This window comes from Vollenhovia emeryi, unplaced genomic scaffold, assembly GCF_000949405.1.
Source record: "Vollenhovia emeryi isolate VEMERY1.0 unplaced genomic scaffold, V.emery_V1.0 DF939120.1, whole genome shotgun sequence".
Taxonomy (NCBI): Eukaryota; Metazoa; Arthropoda; class Insecta; order Hymenoptera; family Formicidae; genus Vollenhovia; species Vollenhovia emeryi.
In genome coordinates, this window is record NW_011967246.1 from 4,418,665 (window position 1) to 4,434,268 (window position 15,604).

At 37.6% G+C, this 15,604-nt stretch overlaps 3 protein-coding genes across 5 annotated transcripts; all 3 read left to right on the forward strand.

Moving 5' to 3' along the window:
* Nucleotides 1–342: 342 nt before the first annotated feature.
* LOC105570690 lies at nucleotides 343–6,354 on the forward strand. Of its 3 annotated transcripts, XM_012028122.1 has the most exons (7): nucleotides 344–731; nucleotides 874–991; nucleotides 1,085–3,505; nucleotides 3,896–4,132; nucleotides 4,402–4,609; nucleotides 4,678–4,880; nucleotides 5,050–6,354. In XM_012028122.1, the coding sequence occupies exons 3-7, from the start codon at nucleotides 1,129–1,131 to the stop codon at nucleotides 5,451–5,453; spliced, it is 3,429 nt and encodes a 1,142-aa protein (XP_011883512.1). In that variant the 5' UTR covers nucleotides 344–731; nucleotides 874–991; nucleotides 1,085–1,128; the 3' UTR covers nucleotides 5,454–6,354. The 3 variants fall into 3 exon arrangements, with proteins under 3 accessions (XP_011883511.1, XP_011883510.1, XP_011883512.1); XM_012028121.1 differs by having other exon boundaries at nucleotides 343–731; nucleotides 845–991; nucleotides 1,085–4,132; XM_012028120.1 differs by having other exon boundaries at nucleotides 343–731; nucleotides 1,085–4,132.
* An 85-nt stretch (nucleotides 6,355–6,439) lies between these two features.
* Nucleotides 6,440–8,261, forward strand: LOC105570691 (THAP domain-containing protein 3-like). The gene is made up of 3 exons (XM_012028123.1): nucleotides 6,440–6,676; nucleotides 6,842–7,058; nucleotides 7,357–8,261. Exons 1-3 carry the CDS (start codon nucleotides 6,606–6,608, stop codon nucleotides 7,801–7,803), a joined length of 735 nt encoding a protein of 244 aa, XP_011883513.1. The 5' UTR covers nucleotides 6,440–6,605; the 3' UTR covers nucleotides 7,804–8,261.
* A 2,687-nt stretch (nucleotides 8,262–10,948) lies between these two features.
* Nucleotides 10,949–15,346, forward strand: LOC105570692 (Golgi resident protein GCP60). Its single transcript, XM_012028124.1, has 4 exons — nucleotides 10,949–11,598; nucleotides 12,947–14,070; nucleotides 14,396–14,455; nucleotides 14,576–15,346. Exons 1-4 carry the CDS (start codon nucleotides 11,373–11,375, stop codon nucleotides 14,681–14,683), a joined length of 1,518 nt encoding a protein of 505 aa, XP_011883514.1. The 5' UTR covers nucleotides 10,949–11,372; the 3' UTR covers nucleotides 14,684–15,346.
* Nucleotides 15,347–15,604: the final 258 nt, after the last annotated feature.

A 15,604-nucleotide genomic window follows, 5' to 3' on the forward strand; every position in this document is an offset into this window, starting at 1 on the left:
AATTTCTTAAGGCTTAGGGCTTAAATCTCTATTGTAGACTGGGACTTATGCACTTGTGCAAAAGTGTGTGCTCCCCGCTTTACTATGTCTATGACCATAGAGAAGTCTGAGAGCGGCCACGCTGTAGGGTTAACTTTGAACCAATTTTCGCCACCAAAAGTGGATGTAAGAACTACGGAGACACATCCACTTATCGACACAGTCGATAAATATCACTTTTTGGTGCGTGTCTATGCTACATCCACTTTTCGACATTGTCTTAACATCCATGAATTGTGAATATAGCACAGATATACGCCAAAAAGCGATTTATCGACAATGTCGGAAAACGAATATATGGACCAAAAATTAAGTGATTTATTGACAATATCGAAAAGTGGATGTAGCATGGACACGCACCAAAATGTGATATTTATCGATACAGTCGATAAGTGGATGGTATCTTCGTAGTTCTTAGATCCACTTTTGGTGATGAAAATCGATCCCAAGTAAACCCTACGGTGTGATCGCTCTCGGGCTTCTCTCTGCCATGTCTATGGTTTCAGCAATGGGGAATCCCGACTGCCTTCTGTTTTCGCTTATCTCGAAAGATGAGACGACCATTGTTATCCATTGACTCGTCGCTGCTGATGTAGGAAAGACGCAATATCACGCTGATACGCAACGCTTTCTTCCTCCGATTGATATCGTGCAAGAACGTGCTGCATACCACCGCCCAAGATTAATTTCAGGTATATATAAAAACTTTATTTGCCGGCATTTCCGGAGAATTGAACTCCGAGACGGCAGCATAGTACGTACCACAAATTAGTACGTTTATCTTAATATATTTATTCCAATTCAGTTTATGTTCTGTTTATTCAATTTGTTAAGATAAACAAACTCGACACATCGAGCTATTACAGCCAATTTTTTTAATGCATCGTAAGACAACGCCCAACTGAGTCACAGCACACACACACCTTTATCTCCGTGCTTGGTTCGCAAGACGGTACGCACTGGTTTAAAAAGCTATTATCGTTGGTCGTTTATTGTATATTCTTGTCTATATAAATCTTAGTATTATCTTTTTATATCGTTACAGATATTTTGTGTTTCGCGAGAGAACAGCAGCCCAAGCTTGCCAAAATGCATAAATGTTTCTTTGAGCGACGTATAACGCATTATAATAGACAGTGGTATTGTTGTTTATGCGAGACCACGTTACAAAATTTTAAGGAGGCGCAACATCATTCGGAAAATGCTCACTCGACTATTGACACTCAAACGTCTTATTTCCTGAATAAATTTGATACATTAACAATCAAGAACTGCAAAATATTAATATATCACGGTATAGTAATAAGGGACATACAGCAAGATTTATACTTCTGTGTACATTGCCAATGTTTGATATCCACTTTACATAATTGTTACCAACATTTAAAGAAAAAAGCTCACCAAAAGTATATGAGCACCATATCAAAACATTCTACTAATGAACAACAAAACTTACAACACACTACAAATAAACAAAGCAATATTTGTGTTGATGTAAAAAATTCAACTGAAACAAACGTACAATCGATCTGTGAGAACAAGTTAAAAACAGATTCCTCAAATAATTCTGCACAAACAGCAAGTGGAACTATTGCAAGTGTACCTTATGCACTATTGCAGGAAGCTGAAACGTATAAACATTTCTTAATGCAACATACAGTACATTATGGACAATGGTACTGTTGTCTGTGTGAGTGTATGTTTCAAAGCTTGACCGATATGTTGTGTCATTCACAAGAAATTCATCCAGACATTGGTACTCAGATATCAAATTTTCGGGAGAAGTCTAACGAATCAATGAACGAAGGTCTAATTAGTCAAGAACTATCAAATCATGAAGTGGCAATGAAGAATATGCCACAAGATTACTTTTGCGTACCTTGTCAACGTTCTATACCTTCTTTAGATCATTTTCACCAGCATTCAATTGGAAAAATGCATAAACACGCGATCATATCTAATGAAAAATGTATAAATACTAATACTGCACCAGAAGAACCTGCAAATAAACGACAAGATGTGAATAACGATAAGATTGACGATAAAGATATTTCTGTCAATGCATCTAATGAAAATGATTCAATCGGAAGTCTTCCAAGCAACTTTAGAAAAGAAGAGAAAGGCGCAGTCTCCTTAAAGTCTTGCAACGAAAATACTATTACAGCGATACAGTTAAATAATACAAAATTTGATGGAACGTTATGGCCACAATATACATGCACAGAAACTGCGGCGGAGTATACTTGTGATCTATGCAATAAAAGGGTCGAAGAGAACGACATAATAAGTCATGAAATAATAGTACACCAAAGTGGCATGATGTGTTCTATGAGGTACATCCACGATTGGTTGCCTGCAATTAAAGATTTTAATGTCGCTATTCGTTATCCATTATTTAGATGCTCGTTCTGCAATGAGATAATACATGGTGTATTGGCATTGTCAGTACATTTTGTGAAACACGAGCATAAGGAAAATGTTGAATCGTTCATCAACATTAAAAGACGAGATTATGACAGTTGTAAAGACGTACAAATTAATGTTGAGCCTCTAGAATTTTTAAATATAATCTTTTTTGAGAATAATGGCGGGACTCTTCAAGTTAAAGAGCAACCTGTGATGCGCATTAAAAATCATTGTACAACTGGTTACAAAAATTCGATCAAGAAATTGATTTGTTTCGCCTGCTCATATAATGTTAAAAATACCCGCGACGTAATTAACCATTTATGTACAACATTGGAACATTTGGAGCACTTTAAAAGTATTTCTCTTACATACAATTATTTACTTGATATATCGATATCTAAAGAGCATAGTAGTAATGAAGCACGCGAGATAAAGTTTCTAACTTCTAGAGAAGATATATCAATTGACAATGGATCACTCCAAAAACATAATATTAACGAAACGCAAATAAATACAGAACAATGTAATAATCATAACTTGTTATCTACAGTAAATACCAATAATAAAAATGACGGATTGCGTCAAAATAAAGAAAAGACTTCTGGCTTTTTTACATCTTTTGATATATTCACGGAAATTAATACATCAATAAAACATATTAATTTACCACGAGCTGAAAACAATTCTGTAAAGAAGTTGAGTACAGAATTTAATAAAACGAACAATCTGAATCGTTATAATAAAATGTATAAATCAGAATTTCTGGATTTTGAGGAAATTATGTTTGCTTGTAATGAAAGGAAGCTGAAGGAGATGAAACAGAATCTGGAATTTTTTGTTCCCCATTTCGATATAATGCTTTGTCTTGTATGTAATGATCCACAGTTGTGCAACGCGCAGATGATATACGAGCATATAAATAGTGAAGAACACATTACACAATTTGTAAAACTACAGAAGAACAAGGAACACCTTGAACTGTTAAAGGAACTGATGCAACCTATAAATGTTAGATATGCCAGATGTTTCGCTTGCAATAAGGATGTACATGGAAGAAGTAATAATGCATCTAACAGTTTAGATTATAAGTACCATACACATTTTTCTTCGCATAAGAAAGCATTCCTTCGCATTCGTGAACAATTTCTTAATCAGACTGAGCGCATATTGGAAGAATTTCAAAATTTGTGGTACAACATCCAATACTTCGCTTGCGTCAAGTGTGACATGAGATTCAAACAGAAGATAAGTTTTCTGGAACATCTCGATAACGTACAACATAAAAGAGTCTTAAAGAACAAAGATAATTCGATGTTTGATTTCTGCTTAACGTGTGCCACTTTATGGTACAAGAATGAAAATTGCGCTAAAGACTTCTGTACAAGTTATCGAAAACACTGTCAGAAAGAAACACATCGATATTTACAAAAGAGTTACGGTTTTGCAGTTACATCTCTACCGCAGTCTCTGAAAAAATTATTGGAAAATGTCAATAAAACTGCTGCTATTCTATTTGAATCGTCGGACAATGTTTTAAAAAAGGATCATAAGGCGATTCAACTTACAAATGCTTTAAAGCACATTTTCAAGACTCACCGGTTGCCCGTGGAAGTATGTATGTCTGGTTCAAGGGTCACTGGCTTAGCATTGCCACACAGCGACATCGACATATATGTTAACTTCGGTATGTATAAATATTGTCTCTAATATTTATATATTATTATTATACATGTATATGATATTACCTAAACGTTTTAAAAAGCTTCAAACAAGAAACATAGATGGTTACAACAAATTGTTATATCATGAAAGAATTGTTACTATAATTTTCTAATACTTTTAAAGCACTTGAATCAATTTTATAATATATAAAATACAAGTTTATAAGAAAATTATTTGTAGAAGAAAGTTGTAATGTAAAACTTACAAATAAAAAATTTTTATTTGTATTAGGTGACCAATGTACCGAGCCTAAATTGATTAAAAGCAGGAGTAAACAAATTCGAGATTGTTTACGTGCGGACAATGACAATTGGGATATAATGTTAACTTTGGACAATAGCAGGACTCCCTTAATAAATGTAAAGCACAGATTGACAGGATTGCAGTGCGATATCTCATTTATGAATGGCCTGTCCGTGGAAAATTCCCTGTTTATTAAGTACGAACCGTTGTCGTATTTCTAAGGTGTTTAATAAAGTATATTTCTTAATAATTTATTAATTCTAGGTCTTTTAACATGGGGTATCCGCCTTGTCGAAAATTGACGCTGTTTCTGAAAAAGTGGCTCTCAATGGGACATTTGACTGGTTCAACTGGAATAAAAAATTACGCTCTTGTTTGGCTAGTCATCTTTTACCTGCAAATCAAATTTAAAGCGCCAAGTATTGCTACTTTGATCAAAAGCCACAATTGGTCAAAAATTACTTCTGGTAAGTATTAAAATTTTATGTAGCGATATATTGTAGCAGTATAATTTGACAATTCTGATTGAGGGAGATTTCATTTTTATTTATTGTTATTTTCTAGTAAATTGTAATTTCACACATATTCGTATTTTAGGATTGATACAATATTGATACATATCTTATTATATTTTAGAATGGAAAACCGGTGTTGCCAATACTATTCCTATCGATATACCCGAACTACCGATACATGAATTATTAATAGGATTCTTCGAATATTACGAAAGTTTCAATTACGCACGCTTCGTTGTATGTCCATTATTAGGCGAGACGTGCGAGAAGAGAACTTTTGCGGAAGTATCAACATTACCTAATTCTATGGAACATTATATTGCACAATTGAAGAACACGAAACGTGAATTTTTTCGGATTGACTCATCTATGTGCGTTCAAGATCCATTTGACCTCTCGCACAATTTAACGAAGGCTGTGCCAATTTTAACGCTCAAACGATTTAAACAGTATTGTAATGCAAGCTTATCAATATTACGTAATGTTTCGTTAAAGGAAAAAAAATTAAATAACATAGTTTTATAAGTTGCTTTAAGGGGATTAGGCCACCCTGAAAAAATTTTTTTGCCATTTTTTTTATTCGCTTAATTGATAGTCTTAAAAATGACATTTTATTGGTTTGTGCAGTGAATTGAACAATTAAGATATCACTTTCTATCGCTATAAAATATATAATAGATAAATTTGTTACAATTGTATATAGGGTTGCCAGATGCGAAATGACTATTTCCGGGACATTTTTAGGCCACGGCTGAAAAGTAGGTTGTTAGAGTATTTTAGTTAAGTTTTTAATGAATTAGCGACCCATGAGCATATATATATGTGTATATATACATATACCTAGAACCTTACATATTTAGGGATAAAATAAAACAAGTTTTTGTGAAAAAATATAATATTTATTGCTACAGAGTAGTATCGGGCGGACGGCTAAGAGGTGGAGAGGGTACCGCTGTGCACTGGCAATGGCCAAATACATTAATTGGGTATCACTTAGAGACATGAATGTTATGATTTTGTTGAAATTCTGATTTTCCGGAACAGAAGACATCAATTACTGGACACGGGGCAAGCTTAAGAATTCCGGGACTTTCCCGGAAATCCCGGCCATCTGGCAACCCTAATTGTATATAAGTCTAATTACGTCATATACTTTAGTACTTTTTACTTTGTAACTTTATTTCTTATATTTAATCAATATGCATTTATACGAATGTTTTCGTACATTTAAATTAATATAACAATCGATACTTGGATTGTTAACATAAGATGTGATTTAAGAAGCACGCACGCACACACATTAGAAAGAAATTCTAATTTTATATACGCGCGCGCACGAGCATGAGAAAAAGAAAGAAATTAAGGCAATTAACATGTTCATTCGGTTTAGCAGCGCTAAGAATTTTGAATAAAATATTTGTATAAATGTCTCTACTTAATATATTTTTTAAATCTGTGTTTACAAAGACATTCCATGGTTTTAATACACCCTGTATATGACGTACGTTACATTTACGCCAAAGCTTGTGCGCTATCTACGTCTACGACTTACCTCTTGCCGTAAGCGTAAGCTATTACGTTGCTTTGTGCTCCGACCCGAAATTAGAAAATTCTCGGTTTGATCACAGTCTTCGTTCCATATTTATATCGTGTATTTATATTGTGGTTAAGTTAAACATGCCGATCTCGTGCTGCGTTAAGCACTGTAAAAGCAAGTGGACAGCAGGATGTGGAATAAGTTTTTTTAGGTAAGTTATATGCTGTAGCTACTAGAATAAGGTTATATTATGTTCTGTGTATACATATATGCGTGTGTTGGGTGTGCGTAATGACATAGATATAATTACACTATTTATTTCTAATAATTCTGTTTTACTATGATTATATTGTGATATATGACACATTGTTTACAGATTCCCAAAGAAAGATGAGCAGCGGCTGCAACTGTGGATAGTAGCAGTTGGTAGAGGCCCAACGTGGAAACCAACAGCAAATAGTAAAATATGCAGTTTGCATTTTTCAAGTTCCGACATAATTTCCGATTTCGGATATAAAAGCAAGGAAGTGAGGTCTACAGCAGTCCCGTCGCTTGCAGTGTGTACTGACGTAGATGAAGAAAACATGCCAAATGTAATGAAGTTACAGATTCAAGAAATTAACAACGTCTCAGTGTTTCCTCGACCGTATCTGGCATTTTTAATAATGCAGAAAATTTCTTGCGAAAAATATTACCTCAGCCAGGGTGTTTGAACCTGGACCTCCCTACACTCTAGGCGGGCGTCTCGCCAATTCGACCACACCTCAGTGCCAGATATGGTCAAGTAAACACTGACGTTGTTAATTACTACTGGCGACATTGAAGAATATTCTTATTAGTCCAGAAATTCAGCTATAGATTCAAAAATTACAATTATCACTTTATTTACAGGCTCTGGAAAAAAGCGCAAAAGCTTCTGAAATAGTTTCTAAACAAGTTTCTGATCAAAACGCAAATAGTGGTCCAATGGTCGTTGAACAGGTTATTCCTGAACAATACTTAACATGCCAAATGGAAATCTCTTCGGATGAAATTCCTACAACAGACAATCTGCCAAAGGAAATAGAAGCTCTTCACGAAAAAGTTAGCAGACTTTTGCGTCAAGTGAAAACTTTAAAACAAACACTAAGGAGACGCGATCATAAAATAAAGAATATGACGGAGTTATTTAAAACTTTACAAAAAGAGAATTTAATTGACAAACATTCTCTAATGACACTGAAGAATCGATTTGAAGGTAGTGATTGTGAATTATTTGCACAATCACTACCTTCGAACCAATTGAAAAACAAAAATCGAAAAGATTGTGACCATCAATATTCTCATGAATTGAAATAATTTGTTCTTCTGTGCGCTATTACAATTGGAAACAAATAACTTTAAAACATTGAACATAGCCTAGACATAAAGATAATTCTACACGTGAAAAAGTAATTTTGCTCTTGACAAAACTATATGTGAAAATCTTCAATGTAACGTCCCAAGGAGAAATAAAAAGACAAGGTAACGTCAAGTTGATATTAACTAAATTATATCATATTTTAGTGAATATGACATCAAATTGACGCTATTTTGACTTTCCATTTTTTCCTGAGGTTGACCCGTTAGAAATACCGCATAAAATTAAACTTATTATGGCGGTTGTGCGAAAGTATTTTTGACCGTTTGACTTTTTTCATTTGGAAAATTTTATTCCAACGAAATTGCAATGCTTATACGTAAACGGCACGTGAAACAAAACAAATTTTTTCTACAATCAATAATACAGAAAAGCTAGTTTGATTTTTATTATCTACTTCATTTAGACTTTTAAAGTTTGAAAAATACAAGCTGTATCTCGTTTGTTGCTGTCGGTTCCAACTACTGATGTCCATGTCTCATCGGTAGTTATTAAATAAAGTATAGTGTTATTGATTGAAGAAAGCAATTATATATACAAGGTGTCAGTGAATGTTTGGGACTTATTTTTCATGTAGATAGAGCGGACCAAACTGAGTCTATTGCCTATCGTCTATTGCCTGTTGTAAGCGCGCGGCGAGATGTGGCCGGCCCGCGACCGACATTGCTAGGCACGCCGAGTATTGTTTATTATATGTAGCTGTTGCCGTTTTTAATAAACCATTTTCGCGCGCCTAGTAACGTTCCAGCGCGGGCCGGCCGCATCTCGTCGCGCGCTTGCACTGGGAGGCAGGCTAGGCTAAGACGTCGATTTTTTTTTACAATTAATAACTGTAACTATTGCGAAAATTACAAAATGATACAGGATTTTTCGGTTCAGTTTGGTCTGCTCTATCTACAAAAAAAGTCCCACATATTCACTGACACCCTGTATACATGTATACCACATATGTATGTATATGTATATACTATATTATAATTATATTAATTGTAAATATTACTCATACGTACACATTTGTTTTTATTTTCTATCTTACATTTTATATTCTATACATATATTATTATTAATGCTAAAAATTCATCTATTAATTAACAATAATAAAAAATAAATTATAATATATCTACATTATACATTGTTATCATTATTAATAACTCCTGCTATGCACAATCTTTAAGTAAACATTCTTTTACATACATATAGTACAGCCCTATCATTAATGTAATACTTACTGTTCCAGTTCAACCTAATTTACTTTTAACCCTTTGAAGCACAGTGGTAACTCACGTTACCACCTCAACTTCTTTACTTCTTAGCTATTTAATGTATAGTTAACGCATTTAGGTTGAGTTTTTGCATTTTTTTGATATCTTAGCAGTAAAACAAACTGTTGCGAGTGAATGATTCGGTAGTTACCGAACACCCTGTACGTCTTGTCTTCACTTCAACTATCGCTGACCGCAAGAGCTAGCGTTCCAACTTTGCTACGCTTGCTATAGCTTTCAAGACGATACCCATAAAATATTTACTGAAGATTGTGATACCTGATCGAAGAAGGTAGTACTGCGTATAGATCTGTTCTTTGTAGTTTCTACACTATGTTGAACATTCTGCATTTGAGATTAAATGACGAGTAACAACTTGGATAGCCAAATCTATGGACACCAAAGAGCGACTCCAAAAATCTCCATTTTCTGATCCCGCGATACTGAAACTGAAACGTACGCCAGACGATATCTTATGATAAGACCTCAATTACAAAATGTTTAAGTTGAGGTGAGAATTTTCTAGAGATATGGAGGGTCAAAGTGGCGAAATTGAATAATGTGTCAGCTCATACGCTTTGAAGCACGAATTGATATTTCCGTCCAAATTTTTAAGACTTCACATCCAGAAGTTCTATTGACCGACTATTGAAGTCAGATTTTGGAGATTCAAAATGGTTGATTTTAAATGTTTTAATTTCTCCAAGAAATATTTAAATGAAATATCTAGGTCTTTCTACAATCAATAATACAGAAAAGCTAGTTTGATTTTTATCATCTCATTCATTTAGACTTTTAAAGTTTGACCAATACAAGCTGTATTTTATTTGTTGCTGTTGGCTCCAACTACTGATGTCCGTGTCTCATCGGTAGTTATTAAATAAAGTATAGTGTTATTGATTGAAGAAAAAAAGTATATATACAAAGTGTTAGTGAATGTTGGGACTTATTTTTCATGTAGATAGAGCGGACCAAACTGAGTCTATTGCCTGTCGTTTATTGCCTATTGTAAGCGCGCGGCGAGGTGTTATATAACATTTACATTATTGAATAGGACATTATAATATCGATGTTACGTAACTGTTACTTGGTGTTTACTGGGTAATGTAATCTATTATTTTAATTTTCATAATTGAACGGTATTTTGTCGACGTTCTTCATTTTGAAAGTTTTATAAGAACTAAGAAAACTTTCTCAAGCGTAATTAGGCTCGAATTTTTTTTGTCACTTTGTGGGCCAAAAGTGAAAATAACCCAAATGGAATCTGATACCCAATTTCAATAAATTCAACGCCGACTTTTTAAAGCTGTGGTTCAAAGGTCAATGTAAAGTATCAAAATTAATTTTTTTGCTATGAATTTTTGAGACTGAACTTTCCGAGAAATTCACGGGGCAAACAAGTCAATTTTTCGGTGAGCGAGAAACCGGTTTTCACCGAGTTTTCCTCAAAGTTTCTAAAGTTTCACCGCTCCTTTGATCCCGTACTCGACATCGATCGCCGCGACGAAACGTTAATTCGAACGTACTGTTCAACGTGTCGCAGTTACAAAATGTTTTTCGAATCGTAATACACCAGCGAGTTACTCTCCGCTCTTCCATGGTGTTTCTATTTATTCCGTCTCGTATCGAACCGGTGCGCGTTAGGTGGGAAAAACCGTGCGGCGGGAGCCTCTAGACCCGTACCGTGTAAAGACGTAAATATACGTCCGCAGGGCGAGGGGGGGTGGGGAGGGCCGGGGGGCCAAGCGACCACAGGCGACCCGAGGGTCAGGCGTGCAGACGCATCAAGGTGCCTGTATTTGCCTGCGACCTCGACCCGCGACGGCGCGCCGTGGGATACAACACGGTCATACGCGGTGCACAGTGGCGCACGGTGCACGCCGCACACCGCGTCGGGCCTACGTTCACGTTGGTCGTACGGCGTCGCGTTCGGTATTTTTCCGATCCTTCGCTCCGCGACCCGCGACCAGCGGATCAGCCAGCTCGCGATCTCCCACGACCGACGACGACGACGGCCGCATCGTCCGGCGTCCGGAATCGCCGGGCGATTCCGTCATTGCGTGTTGTTGCACTTGCGCGCTCGCGCCCACAGGTCCCCGTCATGTCGCCCGCGAGATAATGCCGTGGTCACTTCTCGTCGGTCGTGCTCGAACGCCGGACGAGGACGAGGACGAGAGCGAGAGCGACGAGGTTAGGCGCGCGCGATTTATATCAATCTCCGATCGACGTGTCGGACGCGAACGCAAATGGCGGCCGCTGTCGAAGAGGACGTGTCCGCGCTCGGCGAGCGGGTCGACGAGCTGAGCGTCTCCGCGGCGGAGGACGAGACGGCGACGACGACGACAACGACGACAACGGCGACGGCAAGGAGGGCCGATGGCAACGACGCGGATGTCACAGCGAGATGCGAACCGCGGCTCTGGGGCTTCGAGACGCGAGAGCTTTACAAGCTCGCGCACAACTTTTACAAAGGTAAGCGGGCTCGGGGTTGACGCGCAACACCTCGGCCGCTTCGATCGCCCCGGCGCAACGCGAAACCGCACTTCGCATTTACTTAGATCGTAGATCAAGTCCAACTACTTTCGTTAAAGATTCTTTATGCAGAAATTTTGTATGTGTGTATGTCGTATGTATATTCTTTGTTTTAAATCAAATAATGAAGTATATCGTTCACACCGTCAAACGTGAAATAAGGATTTTGTACATTTTTATAAAATATCGGCTCGTTATATCTGTAGGTTACAACTTGTGATTGAATTTCACGCCGACTGCTGCTTCGACCATTCGCCACTGTTTCTTTGAACGTCTATGAGTTCCGGCTGTTTTAGAATATTAAGAATCTTTTGCCGTTTGTGTAAGGGGGCAAAGTACAACTGCTGATGGCAGAGATAGTCCAGGGACAAGCAAATGTTACAACACAAACAACCTAGGGCGATGTTTAAATGATTGGTATTGGCGCGAGGACATGCGCGACACATAAAATGCGAGGTGACTGGCAAGAGGCACGAAAGGACGGAGAGTTTGTTATGAGCCAGTGTGATAGAAGGTTGAATTTCGAGTCTGAGTGTTGTGTAAAAGTAGACGAGGAACTGTCTGGACGAGGGACTGTTGGAGAAATTGATTGTTAATTAACAAGTTAGCTTGTGCGTTTGCTTGAGCTGATATTATTTGCGGACGGCGAACAATTTATCTCGATACCTTTGTATGTGTCAATCGGACCGAGTTCACTTTGAACTTTCATATGACTTTTCCCTGAATTGAAGAGTTTGCTTTATTTAAGTTTACGCCCTAATTCAATCTACTTCTATAAACCTGACACAAGTGTTTTTCTTATTTTATATATCGTACTTTGCCACTGTTGATTTTTACAACGAAGGAAGACGAATGAATTCAGACAGAGACTTCATTTTAAATGTTATATATTAAAGCTAGTAATACAACTAAAGCTTCTTTCATTTGTCCAGTAACAGCCAATTTTAAATGCTATATTTTGTAACTGTATAAATTTTTGCGAGCACTTTATGATTTATTAAATGCATTTGTAAAAGTTTTTATATGAAATAACGTATATGACTTTCTATGTACAAGTTTGTATACGTATAAAATGTGCATGCAACAATAATCAGTTGTCACAACAATGTTTTATCTTGATAAATGGAATACGACTCTGCTGTAAATATCGACAGATGTAAATATATTCAAGCGTTAAAAGAATATGCATATCTTAATACTGTAAATTTAAGATGTGTGAAGTAAATAAGTTACATTTAAGATGTATCGACGAAACTGTTGCTGAAAGATTTCATTTTATTTCATTTAGAGAAAGAGGGCAAAGCTGTCCATCTGTCTTACGAGGATAAACTGAAACTAGTGGCGTTCACGCAACAAGTAACGCATGGAAAGTGCACAGCCGAGAATGCATCGCCGTTAGGCGTCCTGGACATGATCGGAAGGGACAGGCGTTTGGCATGGCAAAATTTGGGCGATATATCGAAGGAGCAGGCGATGGAAGGGTTCATAGTATTACTGGACAAACTTTGTCCTTTATTCAGAACTGTAGTCGAGGCACAAAAACGGGATTTCGAAGAGAAGCAACGTCTCAAGCGAGAGGAAGAGGCGAAAAGGCTGGAGGAAGAAAAGAAATTGAAGGAACTAGAGGAGGAGAGGAAGAAGCAAGAAGAGGAGCGACTGAAGGAGGAAACTCAGAGGAGGCAGATTCAAGATGCTTTGAATCAGCAAACGTATTATCAGTTTAAAGTATACGCCGAGCAGCAGTACCCTGGCAATCCAGAGCAGCAGGGCGTCTTGATCAGGCAATTGCAGGAGCAACATTATCATCAGTACATGCAGCAACTTCACCAAAACCAGCTGGTTATCGAAGACCAGACCGAGAAGGAAGAGGAGGAGGAGGAAAAGGAAAAGAAGACGAAGAAGAAGAGCATCCAATCGGAGAGTGCAACGTGCAAAAACGACGACGACAACGACGACGACGACGACAATGACGAAGGCAACAATAAAGATAACACGAATGAAAATGTGGATGATGATGATTCGGAGTTTGAGGACTGGCCGCCCATCACTCCCGCAGAGATGTGGACGAGGAAAGGCGTGGAGGAATTTAAGCAGACCATCAGAAGGGAAACGGGCGACGCGGTCATCAAGGTCGGCCACGGCGAGACTGTCACGGTGCGAGTACCGACGCACGAGGATGGTACGTGCCTGTTCTGGGAATTTGCGACGGACGGTTACGACATTGGCTTTGGGGTTTACTTCGAATGGTCCAAACCGGAGACGAATCAGGTATCCGTGTACATAAGCGAATCCGAAGAGGACGACGACGAGGAAGAATACGAACAGCGGGAGGACCTGGAGAGTGGAGCGGTGAACGGTAACGCTCGACCTGAACGTAGAACGGCCACTCCGCCTATAAGTGTCATAGTACCTGTGAGTATTCAAATAACATTTGCATTCATTTGCGAATTAAATTGCAACTGTATATTAAATAATTATTAAATACATTTAATAATTATTGTTTTAATACAATTAATATTTCTTTATACGTCACTGAAAAGAATCACATTAGCTGATCGAAACGTTTGACCATTGTGAATGTTATTTATACATTAAACTTTCGTATTCCGCATCCAACATCCTGCGTCGGCTCTTGCTGCCTTCCTTAATTTTGTTTATTTGAATTAAATTGCATAATTTAAATTTAAGTTGCACAAGAGTTTTATGCTAATATGTTATTTCTTTTAATCGTTTAAAGGTATATAGGAGAGACTCTCAGGAGGAGATTTATGCTGGAAGTCATCAATACCCGGGCGAGGTAAAAGCATAAGAAACTTTTCTGCGGTATATTATTTAATCGCACGTGTGTGTGTGCACGTGCATACGTGTTTCGCCGAGGATAATTAATTATTTATCGCCGTTACTGTTCTGCTTGCAGGGAGTATATCTTCTAAAGTTCGACAACTCGTATTCGCTTTGGCGGAGTAAAACGCTTTACTACCGAGTGTACTACACGCGGCAGGGTTTCACGAAGAATAATAATTAGTCTTTACGTTACATATCGCGACGATATGTATGAGTGTATGTTGTTTGTTGAGCACTAGCCTGGATATAACCGTCTACTGATAACGCTAGTCCAACTGAATAAAGAGTCCTATCTGTCCTATCTGTTTGGTTCGCGCAAAAGCGACGAAACTGTTCACATACAAAGAAAATATATTTATTATATAGTTAAGTATGTAAGAAGACGGTACGTTCTAAAGTGGCAAAAGTGTGTGCGCGGGGAGAAAACGGATTCTAAACTGTCCTCGAAAGGCGAGAACCCCCGTGAGGCGTGTGCGTCGTATGTAAATTGACGGATCGGCTCTTTTATGTGCATAATATTGCACACCTGCGGCGGCTCTCGCATTACACCATCCCTCGACGCAGGCGGCATCGTCCCTTCGCGATTTCCGACGAAATTTTCGAAACGTTCTTATACGGCGCGCAAATCTTTATATACATAAACGATGATCTCCGTTTTAAAGCGAAGGATTAAGTGTATACACGCACGTTGTATATCTGTATTATCTATGTGAATACTGGCTTGTGGAATGTTTTTTGCAACTCGATGTTATACAGACTTTTATCACCTGGCTGAATTCTTGTCATAGCTTTTATTAAAATCATCTTATTTTTCTTTAAATACAGCAGCAGAGTACAGTGCGCATTTCGTGTTTTATTCGCATTGTATCGACAAAGCTCGTCCCCTTTTCTTCCATTTTTTGGTAACATTTATTACTCTATGTAGCCATATTGTTTTTACAGCAATATCGTGCCATTTATATTATCCATGATTGATAATGGTAATGATAATAATAATAATACTAATGAGAATAGTATATATCCTGTTACACATCCAACTACAGACGACTTACACTAACGGGTATGCGTGCGTGTTTGCGCTCTTATCGTATTTCCATTTTAT

What these genes read in the sequence shown, in the direction of transcription:
- LOC105570690 (XM_012028121.1), top strand. Translation starts at nt 1,129, where the DNA reads ATGCATAAATGTTTCTTTGAGCGACGTATAACGCATTATAATAGACAG. An exon ending in CGACATATATGTTAACTTCG is followed by an intron (nt 4,133 to 4,401) that starts GTATGTATAAAT and finishes TATTTGTATTAG; the next exon opens with GTGACCAATGTACCGAGCCT. An exon ending in TTGGTCAAAAATTACTTCTG is followed by an intron (nt 4,881 to 5,049) that starts GTAAGTATTAAA and finishes ATTATATTTTAG; the next exon opens with AATGGAAAACCGGTGTTGCC.
- LOC105570691 (XM_012028123.1), top strand. Translation starts at nt 6,606, where the DNA reads ATGCCGATCTCGTGCTGCGTTAAGCACTGTAAAAGCAAGTGGACAGCA. An exon ending in TGTGGAATAAGTTTTTTTAG is followed by an intron (nt 6,677 to 6,841) that starts GTAAGTTATATG and finishes CATTGTTTACAG; the next exon opens with ATTCCCAAAGAAAGATGAGC. An exon ending in ATGAAGAAAACATGCCAAAT is followed by an intron (nt 7,059 to 7,356) that starts GTAATGAAGTTA and finishes CTTTATTTACAG; the next exon opens with GCTCTGGAAAAAAGCGCAAA.
- LOC105570692 (XM_012028124.1), top strand. Translation starts at nt 11,373, where the DNA reads ATGGCGGCCGCTGTCGAAGAGGACGTGTCCGCGCTCGGCGAGCGGGTC. An exon ending in CTATAAGTGTCATAGTACCT is followed by an intron (nt 14,071 to 14,395) that starts GTGAGTATTCAA and finishes AATCGTTTAAAG; the next exon opens with GTATATAGGAGAGACTCTCA. An exon ending in GTCATCAATACCCGGGCGAG is followed by an intron (nt 14,456 to 14,575) that starts GTAAAAGCATAA and finishes TTCTGCTTGCAG; the next exon opens with GGAGTATATCTTCTAAAGTT.